The 13,822-nt window shown below is 39.0% G+C and overlaps 3 protein-coding genes across 3 annotated transcripts; 1 reads left to right on the forward strand and 2 right to left on the reverse strand.

The window, feature by feature from the left end:
• Positions 1 to 1,678: 1,678 nt before the first annotated feature.
• On the reverse strand, positions 1,679 to 2,344 carry LOC108112406 (neuropeptide-like protein 31). Its single transcript, XM_017222247.2, has one exon. The coding sequence runs from the start codon at positions 2,095 to 2,097 to the stop codon at positions 1,741 to 1,743; it is 357 nt and encodes a 118-aa protein (XP_017077736.2). The 5' UTR covers positions 2,098 to 2,344; the 3' UTR covers positions 1,679 to 1,740.
• A 688-nt stretch (positions 2,345 to 3,032) lies between these two features.
• Positions 3,033 to 4,334, forward strand: LOC108112397. Its single transcript, XM_017222239.2, has one exon. The coding sequence runs from the start codon at positions 3,036 to 3,038 to the stop codon at positions 3,567 to 3,569; it is 534 nt and encodes a 177-aa protein (XP_017077728.2). The 5' UTR covers positions 3,033 to 3,035; the 3' UTR covers positions 3,570 to 4,334.
• A 2,892-nt stretch (positions 4,335 to 7,226) lies between these two features.
• LOC108112241 (paired mesoderm homeobox protein 1) lies at positions 7,227 to 12,492 on the reverse strand. Its single transcript, XM_017222062.2, has 3 exons — positions 11,939 to 12,492; positions 8,386 to 8,597; positions 7,227 to 7,659 (listed from the first exon to the last, which is right to left on the reverse strand). Exons 1-3 carry the CDS (start codon positions 12,216 to 12,218, stop codon positions 7,324 to 7,326), a joined length of 828 nt encoding a protein of 275 aa, XP_017077551.2. The 5' UTR covers positions 12,219 to 12,492; the 3' UTR covers positions 7,227 to 7,323.
• Between the last annotated feature and the right edge of the window lie 1,330 nt (positions 12,493 to 13,822).

A 13,822-nucleotide genomic window follows, 5' to 3' on the forward strand; every position in this document is an offset into this window, starting at 1 on the left:
ATAAGGTGACCAAGAAATTTTTGTAACTCAGAGAATATTAAATAGAAAACCCAAAATATCAACGTAGATAGTGCAATAAAAATCCTTTTTATATGAACCATCCAACTGTGTCATTACTCACACAACTGACACTGGCACATATCCCAGGCAGGTCTTCTGGTCATCATTACTGTGGCTTTGCCATTGGACAGCTTTCTCCGTTTTGGACTCAGCAGCGGGCATCATAAAATTGCTGAGAGGACATAAACGCGTTATTATATTATGCCTTTGAATGCCCATGACTTGCAGGGCCCCCAGTGAATAGAGGAGGCCAAGGAGGAGGCAGAAGGCAGGATGCATGCGACATTCTGCAGTGGCCACACGACACACAGAGGACACACACAGTACATACAGCTCAAACAGAGGACACAATGGATGAACATCAATGCCAGAGCCGCGACATTGAATGGCCAGTGGCAGGAGCCATAGCAGGAGAAGCAGCAAGAGATGGAGAAGGGCCCAAAACCCGCGTCCATCAATGCAACTTTGAGTCAACGTCAACAGGCAAAGAAGCTATTCAGCTTAACTTGCATTCTCTGGCCTTTTCCCTTCCGTGTTGCCTTTCAGCCGGAGGACATAAATTTTAAAAATAACAATATGAGAAGATGTCCTCCAGATGTGTGCGACCGAAAAGTCAGAGCTGAGCTGAGAGAAGCCCGGCTAAGGACTGCTCAAGATGCCAGGCAAAAGTTTTTAATGATGCCGCAAAGTCGTTGAACCAAGTTCGATGCACATTCAGTGGATTTGACCTGACTTTGGCATCCTTGTTGGTAAGGACGAGAGCTTGTGCATTGATTTACTTGCGGCCCAGGCAAATGTAAGCCACAGCTGTGCCAAATCGAAAATTTTGGCCAAGTGAAAGTTGTTTTTGGGCTGCAAAGTTTTTCCGTAAATGCTTGAATTTTACATGCAGCAGTGCGATTCTTCGTGTACTTTGACCTCCATGGAAATGGAAATCTTAATAAATTTAAAATCAAAATTTAATAAGAGGTCACTGTACAGCAATCGTGCTGCATAAAATTGAATTTAAATGGAATGTGATCTTAGAATTTGTAATGCATTACCAAGATACGAGGTGTGTTCAAAAAGTAAGGTGACTCTTCAAATTTCGCGAATTTCAAATTTTTCGATTATCGATTTTTTTGTTTTGTTATATTGGTACACTCTTCCCTAACATCTGTACCAAGTTTCAATGGAACATCCTCTTTTGTTTGGTTGTGAGAGGCGTAAAGTTACAAGTTATTTTGCGAGCTCGGCGATTTTTTGCTATCGAAAAATATGGATCAAAGGATTTGGATTTTTTGGCCAAAAACAACACCACAATAATGCCTCAGCCACCATATTCACCGGATTTGGCCCCATGTGACTTTTTCTTGTTCCCAAAACTGAAGATAATCGAAAAATTTGAAAAATTTGAAATTTGAAAAGTCACCTTACTTTTTGAACACACCTCGTATAACTTCTAAAAGGTTTCGATAATCGAAAAATTTGAAATTCGCGAAATTTGAAGAGTCACCTTACTTTTTGAACACACCTCGTATACATTTTGAGGGCACGTATACTTTAAGTTACAATTTCTAACTTATAAATATTAAACATTTTCAGTCATAAAAACAACACAACATAATTTGGAGTCACAAGCAAGTTAAGTTTATTTTCTTAATATTAAGTAGGCTTAGAATTAAATTTCGAACGGACTGTTTATCCGTAGAAGCCACCGCCGAAACCGCCTGCGGAGGCCGAGGAAGATGCCGAGGCACTGGCACCGCCAAATCCACCGCGGTTAAAGCCACCATAGCCAGGATATCCGCCGCCGAATCCACCATAGCCCGGATAACCGCCTCCGAATCCGCCATAGCCGGGATAGCCTCCGAAACCACCGTATCCAAACTGAGGAGCGGGTACAGCCTCCAGGACACTGAGGAGTGCGAAAATCACAACGACAAACACGGCGGCAGCTCGCATCTTGGATGGCTTGATGTTTACTTTAGTTCTTTCCGTTTGAAACTGTTGATCGATTTTGAGCTGGCGGCCTATTATATAAACAGATTCGTTCATTGGTTCAACAACCTGCTCATCTGGTTCTGGAGGCGTCAGGTGTGTTTGCGTGCCAGTTCCATTCCCTCTTCAATTAATCGATCCCATCGAAAATGACACAATTCGCGACGCGAGCTGCGGGGCAAGCTGACCATCCCCTCGAGGAGACCAGTTTTGGAGTTTTGGGGTTAACCTTTCCGCAAACTCACGCGTCTATTGTGGGATTTTGGGAATCACTCGGGCTGAATTCTGTCATTCCTGCGTATTAGCATAAAATAAAATAAAACGCAAACAAAACAAATGTTTTGTATAATTATTAGGTATGAAATTTCACTGGGCTTTGTTTTTCGGCTATCACATTCGCTTAGTCACTCACCCATACTTTGTATACCATTTAGTATACATTATGCTAATCAAGCCTGTCATTAATGGGTTTTCCATTCGACTGGCTGGTTTGACTATTCGGACATCGTTATAGCTGAAAATAAAATGTGTTTTCACCTCATTTCTTTTGTTTATATTATTTTTAGTTTGTTTAATGCTTGTGCTTGAGGGGCTATATTAAATGTTATTCGTTGCTTTGGATAATTTCTTTCTTAAAATATATTTTTGAACAACTACTTGAAATAATCTATTGTCTTTTACGTGTTTTTTACACAATTAAACTTATAATATTGCTTGATTTTTCATATTTTACTACTAATATTTGTATTTTTAATAGCTTTGGCTAAGTCAATAACCTGACCTTGGTTTAAAGTACATGTTTATGATAATTTTTGTAAACAAACAATTGTTTCAGTTTCTATTCTAAGCTGGATGTCAATCCGGTTATGAAGATCTACATCCCGCTGACAGGTCACACTGCTGTGAGTCAGAAACTCAGAAAATAGTCTTTGAAAAAATTCGACATAAGTCAGATTTAAAACTTATTCAAAATTTCAGTTAACGGCCAGCGAGATATGCTATCAGAGAATGAATTCCAATCGATATGTAAGGTTTTTTTCACTGGTACCATGACCTTTGTCTGCTCGGCCGTGGTACCAGAAGTCGTGAGCAAAAAGTATTTCAATCACATGCTAGCAGAGAAGATTCCGTATAGTATTTATCAGATGAACAGCAATAACACCAGCTATCTGCTGATATTCCGTTTCAAGGATATAATCAACTGTCGAACCATTCAACTGACCGATATGCACAATCTTAATTGTCCAAATAATGAGAATGAACCGAAGAGTTACAACTTCAGCTATAGTTACTGCTTGTTCTATAACTACACTATGGAATTGACTTCAGACCTCACGAGCCACTGTGGCGCCGATGCTGTTCAACGTAACTTAGAATCGGGTTACTTCTTCATGAGCCTCGACAATGACCACGATACAAGTATTAAGAGAAATGTTGGTGATCGGCTAGGATCCCATGGACTTGTGCTATGTCTGATCATATCATTTTTGTTGATCGCAATCCTGCAATGGAAGGCACATCGATTGTAAAACCAGTTAGCTCTGCTTTTTCAGAGTTTTGAGTCGTGTTTTAGAAACTATTCGTCCAACATGTATTCTCCATTGTCCAAACGCTGCAAACGAGTCTTTGCTATCACATGGAACTTGATTTGTTCTGGCCAATATCAGGAGGACATTCGAATCCGTTTCGGTAGCAAGCTATCGATGGTTGGTGATCCCTATGCGGTTTTCAGACCCACTGATGGAGATTCCATGGATGTGATGGTCATAACTGGCAGCAAGGGAATTACTAAATGCCCACAAATAATGGTGAAGAGTTTGAACGAGTTCCAGTGCATCCGATCGGGGGCACTTCAGAACACGACTGTCCATACGAATCGTAGTTATATGGCGTGCTTGGAGTACTTCTTTCAAATGGCCTTTGAAATGGAAATGCACTGCAATCGGGAAGACGTGAAGAACAGTTCCTTCACGGTCCTGCATTTTGCTAACGTTAGGAAAAGGTTGCGAACGGTGGACCCACCGACAAATGAAGTGGCCACTCTTGACTTCGATATGACTATGCTATTTATTTCGGCAATTTTGGTCATATTACTCATTCTAAGATGGTGATAGCCTATATCAACTTCTATTTCAATGTCTATATCTGTGTTAAAGTTGTAGACAATAATCTGTAGCTGGCCTTGTCTCGGATGTGTTCCGAGATTATAAACAATTTTGTATAGTATTATCATTGTTTCCTAACCTCTGGAACATTTCCAATGGCAGTCCAAATAAAAATTGTAAGTCTAGTAATCATTATATGAATGGATTTTCACCCAAGTCTTAATCATTCTTCTCAATTTCATTGGCGCCCCTTTTTATGATCCGTATGATGTATCCATCATGATGTGACATATTTTGACAGTGCTCAAACCTAAGAACGCTGACAGAACACAAATCTTCCGCCTGTGTCGGCATGGAACCTAAGAAGCTGCCAACGGGATCTCCCTGCTCATTCCATGATCGCATCGCATTTCCCTTTCATCTGACAATGTTGCCCTTGTCATCTACTATGTGCCACATTTAGTGGCATGGGGGGACTTTAGCACCGCATCTGCGTGTATCCCTCGTTTATTAGGTCTCTTTATAAATAATTGCTTTTTAACAGAGGCAAAAATTATCACCTAATTATAGAGCCTGACACGGTGGATTCCAACTGACTTCGTAGAGGGGTGAGTTTTGCTATATCTATTAATTAACAACGGCAAATTTTGCATGTAGATAGCTTCACATTAATTCAAGGCAGTTAATTATTAAGGATTTGTCTATATCAATTAACAATAAATGTGTGTCAGTAAATTGTTTCCTGATGGGGGTTAACTTGAAGCAGTGAATTGGGTAAATGTTTAATTAAGTTTAATTCTAAATAGGTTCCATATTAACAGCATAAACATATGTTAAATAAATATATAAAATTACTAATCCTTATTCCTGACATTATTCTTGCTTATTAGCAGTAAAGATTAAGTGTATACCTAAGGAGTACCATTTCAATCTAAAAGTAACTATCAAGAATATTCCTCTGTGCACTTATACTTTCCACAAATTGTTTTTATCTCCACTCTAGACAGATGAATGTTTGTCATTGATTAATATAAACTGTCCAATTCAACTACTTTCTTCTCAGGTGTCTGCCCCAACATCCGTTCAAAAGGATAATACACCGTCCTGTAGCTCTGCGTTTTGCTAGCACAAGGACCTCGTTTGCTCTGGCATTTCCGTTTGCCATTTGATTTGACAGGACTCTCTCGGCATGTGTGTATGTGAGTGTGTCTCCTGTTGTTTGGCCCATAAATTTGTATTTCCCTTTCGAGGAGGACTTCTGCAACATGTTCGCCTGTCAGCAGAAATGTCGTCCTTCTCCCGGCAAACAATTTGCCGCATCGCAAAAAAAAAAAAACAAAAAAAAAGGACAAAACGCATTTTTCCATCGTTCTGCCGTTCTGGCGTTGTGCTTTTCAAACATTATTGCAATTTCGAAAATATTGTAAAAATGTTTTACGCTCGGAGCGCCAACGCTTTATGCAAATTAGCTGCACAAACCGTTCCACATTCCAAATGTTAATTTGCATTTCGCATTTCGTCCTGCTGCTCAGCTTTCGCCCATCTTGTTTGGCCCTGTCATGGTTGGCCTGCGGATAAAAGGGAATTTTTATTTGCATTTAAATATATTACATACTTGTTAACCTTCTGTGCTACTAGAGAGGATCCGAATATATTATATCTGAGAGTCTGGAGAATGGGAATCGGGGCAATGGGTGCTCCTTCCTTCCTTATCCCTTCACCACTTTTTGACTTTCGGGAATGCGTTTGAGTGCACTGCAGATTCTATTGTGCTACGAATGGCAATCTGTACTTTTAATTGCCCTAGAAAACCGAGATTTCCACAATCTTAATCTACTTTGATTGCGGCTTCGCTTTCCCAACGTTTGCGGCTACGCAAAAGTTTTCCCCCACTGTTTGGCTTTCGAGTGTTTGTGCGCCTCCCTCGCCCGTTTGTTTATTTGTTTTGACTTTAATTAAGTTTTATTATACAAATTAACACATGCGGGTGAAATAACACATACACGCGTAGATGAAACCTTCAAGCAGCTCCGCTTGTGTACGAGTAGTATGTGTTTGTGAGTGAGTGTGTGGGGATATGAATTTTTAATTAAATCATATTACTAAGTCAATAATTAAATAAAACATGTCATATTCATATGCCAGAGTGACAGTTTAATAAATGGAAAACTTTGCCATATTGGGTAGGAGCTAATTGCTTGTTGCTCGCAAGATGATGAATTCAATCAAAAAAGTTATCTATCGATGGTTGGAAGGATATTGAATCAGGAAAGGGGGAAAAACTTAGTTATTTGCAATCTTTGGTTAAAGCTTTTGATGAGTTTAATTCTTAAAAGGTTGTCAAATTGTGGTTCCTGATATTATTTTAAGTATTTTGTAAAAACAAAAAATACTGATTGATTCGACTCTAAGGCAGCGGAGCTAAAATTCGTCTTCCGAAACAGCATTTACTAACAAAAATACAAGAAAATGTGCACATATGTAGAGATGGTTTTGTGTTAGTTTGCAGATGTACACTGAAAGAAAGAAAACCACTTCTTCTTGCTAACCAATTCATCCCTCATTTTACTGACTCGCCAAAGAGTCCAATGCGAATTAAACTCCAAAGTGCGAAAAGAAGTTATAAGGAATGAATTCCAGTGCAAGGGTTCGAGGATGATCGAGGAAAAAACAAAAACAAAATATATTGCAGTCGGCGACGGAATGATGCGGAAAGAGGAACGCGAAAAATTGTTAGTGGAATGGCACTGCGAGCGCTAAAGCTTATAGACGAGTAAGTCCATATCCGCATGCAGCGAGGATTCACAAAACCAAACTTGAGTCTTTCAATTTCAAGATGAACTTATAAAAATCTTGTTAGCACCTTGATATGCAATCCCTTTAGTACTCCAAAAAACTCCCTAAAATTCCATAATAAATAAATATTATTCCCTTGTTTCCCATTAAAATATTAAGCCCCAATTTCGTCTTAGAAAATGTTATTTATTGGGTTTTGCCTTCCGTGCGTCACATCCGACTTGGTATCGTATAAATATAAATATTAGTCAGGTAGGCGAATATACTCGTATATGTTAGTCTTAATACATTTTTAAGCATTAATGCAATTTGGCTAATTGAAATACATATGCATGAAGTAGTAACCTCGTGGGGCCCATCAGAAAAACTCTAGCCGACGTCATCACAACGGCGGATAGGCGTTCTTCGCGTAATTGGCGGCCACGCAGTAGTTGGTGGCTCCAAAGAAGGAACAGACACCGCTGTTGGTGGCCGGATTCGTACCGAATCCTCCATAGCAGTTCGTATAATTCTGGCACGAACGCAGTTCAAGTGGTCCAAAATTTAGGGCATATGCCCCTGGGGGCGGCGGTGGCGGTGGGTGTGGCAGATTGGCATATTTGTGCATATTATTGCTAATGGGGGCCGGCACCAGCTGAGGAGCTGTATCTAACAGAGGCCTCGAGCCCACGCTTCGCTCATTCCGCCGGAATTTCGCCCGGCGATTCTGAAACCAGACCTGAAACATGATTCCAAGTAATTGATTAAGGAATTTAGCTTCATTGGAATGAATAGGCTATTGGCTGGCCAACATATCGGCGGTTGGGATTGGGGTTAACTATGCAAATAGCGCCTAATATTGAGCTTAAGCTGGTGCAATAATCTGAAGATTAACTGGAATTTCAATCAGATAATAGCTTTCATTTTTACTATAAGTTTAGGTAAAATGTTTGTAAGAGTTAAGTGTTTTCAGGAAATATGGCTAATGTTTATAATTAAATTTATATTTAAGTTTTAAGTTTTTCTTTGATTAAACGGATTAAGGCTTAGTCAATTGGAAACTTGCAATACAAATGTTTTTATTCTAATTCCTGTCCTTAATTAGTTCTCTTGTAAATACATAAAAGACTTCTAACAAGGAAATCATTAAATTGTAGAAACAATAGAAAGCACAGCAATGCTGTGTACACATCTGTACTTCTTATGTCATCTAAATATACATATATCATATGTAAATCCAAACAATAGCCTTCAAAACATAATACGTTCAATCAATGTAAACTGTCAGTAAAAGGAAATAAATGCGGATAATTCAGTTTAAAGTGAGAGAAACAAATTAATGGCTTTCTGACATTTCTGATATACTTTATTAATTAATTTTGCTTGTGCAATTAGTTAGTCGTGTGGTTAATGCAGGGAATGTTTTATAGACATAGTTCAAGGAATAATGTAATTAAAAACCCACCTGAACTCTTGCCTCACTCAGATGCACCTTGGTGGCCAGCTCCTCGCGAACAAAGGCATCCGGATAGTGGGTTCTCTCGAATACCTTCTCCAGGGCCGTCAGTTGGGCGGAGCTGAAGGTGGTGCGATTGCGGCGCGGCTTCCTCGAGTGGCCAACAGGGAGATTTCCGGAGCAAGCAGCTCCACCATTTCCTCCACCAACGCCAGCGGTGCCTGCAATCAGGGAGCCATTAAATTGGGAATTTTCACTTTTACTTTTGGGTTCTCAGCTTCAGAAGCCTGAGGGGGCTGAATGCAAAATCCCTCTTTGACGGACAGACGGATGATGGTGAAGAGGGTGGTAAGAGGTAAGGGGTAACCAGCTCGTAAATAATCGATAAGAGCCAACGGATATCAATTAATTTGGAAGCCAGCTAGGAATTTTCGTTACTTTTATGGGTTGTCGTTAACACATAAAATTTTGCATTCCGTTTGATCCATCGTTTTGGGGTAAGAAGCTAAGGTGGCAACGGGGAAGGGGAAGGTGAAGGAGGGGCAGGGTCGTAAACAAATGGCATGAACCATAAAATATCTTTTGACGACATCGGCGGACAGCTGTCTACTAATTTCGTCGCCCAACAAACATGAGCTAGCACATTTACGATCTATTAATTAAAGTGAAATTGTGACATTAAGCGGTCATAAGCGAGCTCTCTCTCCTTCTGTGCTGCCATTAATTGATTTTCCATAGAATTCGCTTTGGAAATCGTTTTACAAAAGATTAAAGATATTTTCTCTTGAATTTTCTATTTTAGAGGTAATTGGTGAGGACGCCAGGGAAAGACTTTAAGTTAACAACGAATAAAACTTAAGTGGTTTTCCCTAAGCAAATATTAAATATTCTACATTATCATATAATAATATAAACTGGGCTTATATTTCTATACTTTTATGTTTGGCAAAGCCATTACCGACTATCATTTTATATTAAATCTGGAAGTTTTGTTTTAAAGGCCTTAAAACAGATTTAAATATCCATTATTTCGCTTTGCTTTATTTAGATTTGCAGCAGATTTAAAGCAGGGTATTTTTTAAAGTTTTATAAGTTGTGTCCTTAAATAGATTAATATAAAAGGATTACAAAATTATTTATATATCTTTGATGACATTTCAATCAATTCAATCCTTTAAAATGGTTCAACGCTAAGGCTTATAGATCACTTTCGTTTTTGGGTACGCTTAGGATGGCATTAATTTCCTTCTTTTTTATGTATGTTTATAAATAATGTTAAAAATATGAATATAAAATTGTGATGCTTTTGCTAATTGCAAAATATATTTTTATTTGAAAATTAGTAATATAATTAATTAGTTTTTTCTTTTTTGTCTCTAATTTATTTTGAGTAAATTATCCAGTTACCCTGACTTGCTCTTTCTATATTTGCGACTTATTTCGCTTTTAATTCTGCAGAAGTAGAAAGGATTTTAAACCTACATTGCTTTTTAATTAAGTCTGTTTTCTCCTTGTCTATTTCCTTTTTCTGAGTTGTATCGATAAATTGCTTCTGATTTCTCCGTCTTGCAGCATGTTGGCTGGAATTCCTTGGTGCAACTTCAGGGTGGCCATTGCGGTGACTATCCCTATCAACATCAGATATACTCCTCTACCCACGCCATTTGTCTCAATTTGTCAGCCAAGCTGTCCACAGAGTTGGGAACTGCATCGTAGATCAGCCTCGCAGAGCACTTCATATACATACGGAAAAAATGGGAAATCGGAGCAACTGCATCGGCAACTGATGTCCCCGGGGAGATTGGTAAGGGATTTAGGGTGTGAGTGAAGGGAAGATCTTTAATTTGAATTGCCAACGAGTGATAAAAAACAGTTGCGGCTTAATAAAAAACCAACAAATCGAAAGGGAAACCTCAATCAGATTTGTTCAATGGCAGCCGCAAGGGGTGAAGAATGACTGAGGCGTTACACTGGGAGAAACTTTTGTTAAATTCAATATTTTCAAATTAAAATTAAATTAGGGAGTTTCATAGCAAATATTATATATATATATATATAGACAGACAAATATTTAAATATTAAAACAAGTAAAAGAAGACATGAAGGGTAGATTGATAAACTATTATAACTATTTTTATAATATTAACTGCACTTCAGATTGCATTTTTGGCTCCTGAATGGTTTTATTTCCAAATTAACTCACTAAATATTCTTGTAATTTTAGCTAACTTATTTCTCAGTGCTAGGATGCAACTGGCACATGTTACAATCCAATGGAGCGACGAAAATAAACGAGGGAAGGGCAAGGGAAGGGGGACGGAGTGCGTGCTGCTGCGTCTGGGACTGGTTACAGTGGGACTGGCGTTTTATATGCTCCACTTGGAAATTATAGTCGTGGTAGCTACTCGCTACCTCGGATGCTTCAAAGGCATGCGGCCACTGAGGGAATATCATGTCAGCTTTGATTACGTTTTGTCATGTTGACAATGTTGAAGTGTTGTCGGCTCGGAAATGTTTCCTCTGCCACAGTAAAGAACAAGAACAAAAAAAAAAGATAAAATAAAGAAATCTAGCATCGAGGAACGAGAATGGAAAAAGTTTATATGAACTCGTTACGTATTGTTAGAGTTTCTGCGAGAATTTCGTGAGATTTTCCTTTTTGACTAGGATTTCGCTGCAAATTATGCTGAAGTTGACAACCAGTAGCAATATGTTGACAGTTTCCTCTCGGTGGGTTAATACAGCAAAATAGCGCAGGCCAAGGGGGGTTAAAGCCACAACCGCAACAGGAAAAATGCACGGAGATGACATTGCACCGGCATTGGGAGAAACGAAATGAGCGAATGTCGCCCACATCTGGCACCTAATTGTCATCCACGAGTTGCCCCACAAGCCATATTTATATACGAACCCATACCAAAAACATATATATTATATATATCTGTGTGTATAAACCAACTTATTTATGCATGTGTAAAGATATAGCCATGATTATGCAGTTGTGCGAATAATGTCATAAGTTCTCTTGGCTCGCATCTCAGATGTATTTATCATTTATGAATTAGGCCAGAGGCGCCCAGGCTAAGCCCCACAAAGTCTTAGTTTGGGATTTATATATAGTAGAATATCTGAACATCGTTAACTCCTTTGGCATTACGCATTCTGTTGCACACCTGGTAATTACGGCAATTAAAATGCCTTTAAAGATAAATGAGCTTTGGTGACACCTCGTTTAAGGTATATTAAATGTGCTGTTTTGTGAAATTAAAAGTTGGTGAGTTGCATGAAGAGATAATAATAGATTTAGGTAAGCAACTCCATTAAACAGGCTAACTAGTTTTTATGATTCTTTTTATATTGCTGATAAAGAATCTTAAAAATTCTATTAAAAACCTTCATAGTTCACATAAAAAGTGAAATTCTATTAGGTATTATCACTTAATGTTCATTTAAGATGTTAGTTTCAGTTTTCATAAAAACTTTTACTAAGTTTCAGATTAAAAATGATTGCGGAAATATTTAAATAAATTTACTTTTCCTTTTTGTAGTCACTCTAACTCACCGTAATTGTTGTTGTTGAGTTCCATGGCAATTTTGCCCTTGGCATAGGCATCGTGTTTCATATCCATGATGTTGTCAACCGAGAATCTGTGAATTTTTTCCATATTCCGGACACTCTCCTCGCGATCATTCAGCTTATCCTCGGACTCAAGATTATGCGACTGATGGGAAGGATAAACCTCACCGGAAACTGTCAGGGAGTGCGAACCCGTCGGTCCGTAGTAGAAATTTCCCGGATTACCGACGGGCAGAGAATGCAATTGCTGCTGATAGTTTAACATGCTTAAAAATTCGGCGGTGAATTTAGAATTAAGAACTTGTTTATTTTATAACTTTTAAAACTATCAATTAAGGTAGATCACGATCTGTAGATAATGCAAGTGATTTTTAATTTGAAACTAAATTCTTGATTTGTCCGATTGATTCAATTAATTTGTGTTCTGCTCGCCTGCCACGATTGGGGGCATCCTGTGCGAACTTGGTAATTGGATTAGCACACAACACATAAACGAGTTAATTACGATAATTGTCGCGACGATACTAAACCGTGCCAAAGTCGTGTGCCCACTGAAATTAGCCTCAAAATCGAAAGAGTGTGCCCTGCCTCGCTCGTCGAGAGATCTCATCCCATTCCATCCCATCCCCCAGAAGAATCGAATCCGAAACAAACATATGTGTTTCTGTTCAAGATCTCTCAGATTCTAGCAATTCTGCGCCTAATTATAGCCAAGCGATCTTTCATTGGCTGTTGGCCTGGGATGCCGTCTCTTCCATTTCGTCGGCCGACATCTTGGGGGCGTTTCCTTTCAAGTGACTGGAAAACTGCTTGAAATACGAGGTGAAAAGTATCAACAAGTTTTGAGCATTTAAGTAGCAATAAATACCAATTAGCCAGAGGGTTTTGCTCTCTCCGGTTCACATTGTCCTGGCCTGTCAACACACAGACCATGTGTCTTTGTTGCTGTCGTCCTGATTTGGTGCTCCCATTTCGCAGCGCAGGATGTGCTCAGTTGCATCTGAAGTAGTTTCGGGCAACATCGGGGCATAAATCTTGGCACGCACAGTGTTTGTCATCCTCCTGAGCTAATTTCCATAACCACAACATGTTGTTCACTTTCCCCGGCAAACTGGAGCGATGGTTATCGGAAGGCTGGGCGGAACTGGTTAGTTAAGTGCATGTTTGTGGATCTTTGCCGTTGTGCAGCTGTGTTTGACTTTACCTTCGAAGGTGTTTCCATATTGTCTTACAATGTCCTCAGTCAATATGTTCGGCATGTGAAGATATAGACGGTCAGGCGATAGGAATCTAGGCCATTCATATTAATAGTGCTGGGCTTATTTAGGCATTCAAATTCATTATTATTCTTTCTTTTAATATAAAATCAATAATATTTAAATCTGACTTAATCTAAAGACTAAGGGTTTCCAAAATTAAACACCTAACGTTGGCCTTCTTTCATTTTCAGACTTGTTGACCAAACTTTCTGACTTGAATCCTAAGCTTTCCTGCGACACATGATAACCCACATCAAGGCTTTCCTTAGACTTAACTATTTTCGGAGAATGAGGTCTGCCGCTCATTAGTTGTCCCCTGGAAAAGCTGGCCATTAATATTCTAATATTCTTCATCTCCAGTTTTGGCGAAAAAGGAGCAGCTTGGCGGGAATGCCGGCTAACGTACATACATTTTCCCTTCCAAATTGAGCTGTCACAAAAGTTTATCCAAACTACTTGACACTTCGCTGCCGGTTTTTGGCTACGGTTTCCCACCTGCAAAGGGGAGCAGCCTCGTCCGGTTCGCTTCTAGTAAATTATCTCACGTTTTCGTGTGCGAAAAGTTCTTGAGGAATGTTGCGGTGTGTATTTTTAATAAAACTTCAAAGTT

The sequence above is a fragment of the Drosophila eugracilis genome, unplaced genomic scaffold (assembly GCF_018153835.1).
Source record: "Drosophila eugracilis isolate 14026-0451.02 unplaced genomic scaffold, ASM1815383v1 contig_90, whole genome shotgun sequence".
Classification (NCBI taxonomy): domain Eukaryota; kingdom Metazoa; phylum Arthropoda; class Insecta; order Diptera; family Drosophilidae; genus Drosophila; species Drosophila eugracilis.

What these genes read in the sequence shown, in the direction of transcription:
- LOC108112406 (XM_017222247.2), bottom strand. Translation starts at nt 2,097, where the DNA reads ATGAACGAATCTGTTTATATAATAGGCCGCCAGCTCAAAATCGATCAA.
- LOC108112241 (XM_017222062.2), bottom strand. Translation starts at nt 12,218, where the DNA reads ATGTTAAACTATCAGCAGCAATTGCATTCTCTGCCCGTCGGTAATCCG. An exon ending in ACTCAACAACAACAATTACG is followed by an intron (nt 8,598 to 11,938) that starts GTGAGTTAGAGT and finishes CCCTGATTGCAG; the next exon opens with GCACCGCTGGCGTTGGTGGA. An exon ending in TGAGTGAGGCAAGAGTTCAG is followed by an intron (nt 7,660 to 8,385) that starts GTGGGTTTTTAA and finishes ATCATGTTTCAG; the next exon opens with GTCTGGTTTCAGAATCGCCG.
- LOC108112397 (XM_017222239.2), top strand. Translation starts at nt 3,036, where the DNA reads ATGCTATCAGAGAATGAATTCCAATCGATATGTAAGGTTTTTTTCACT.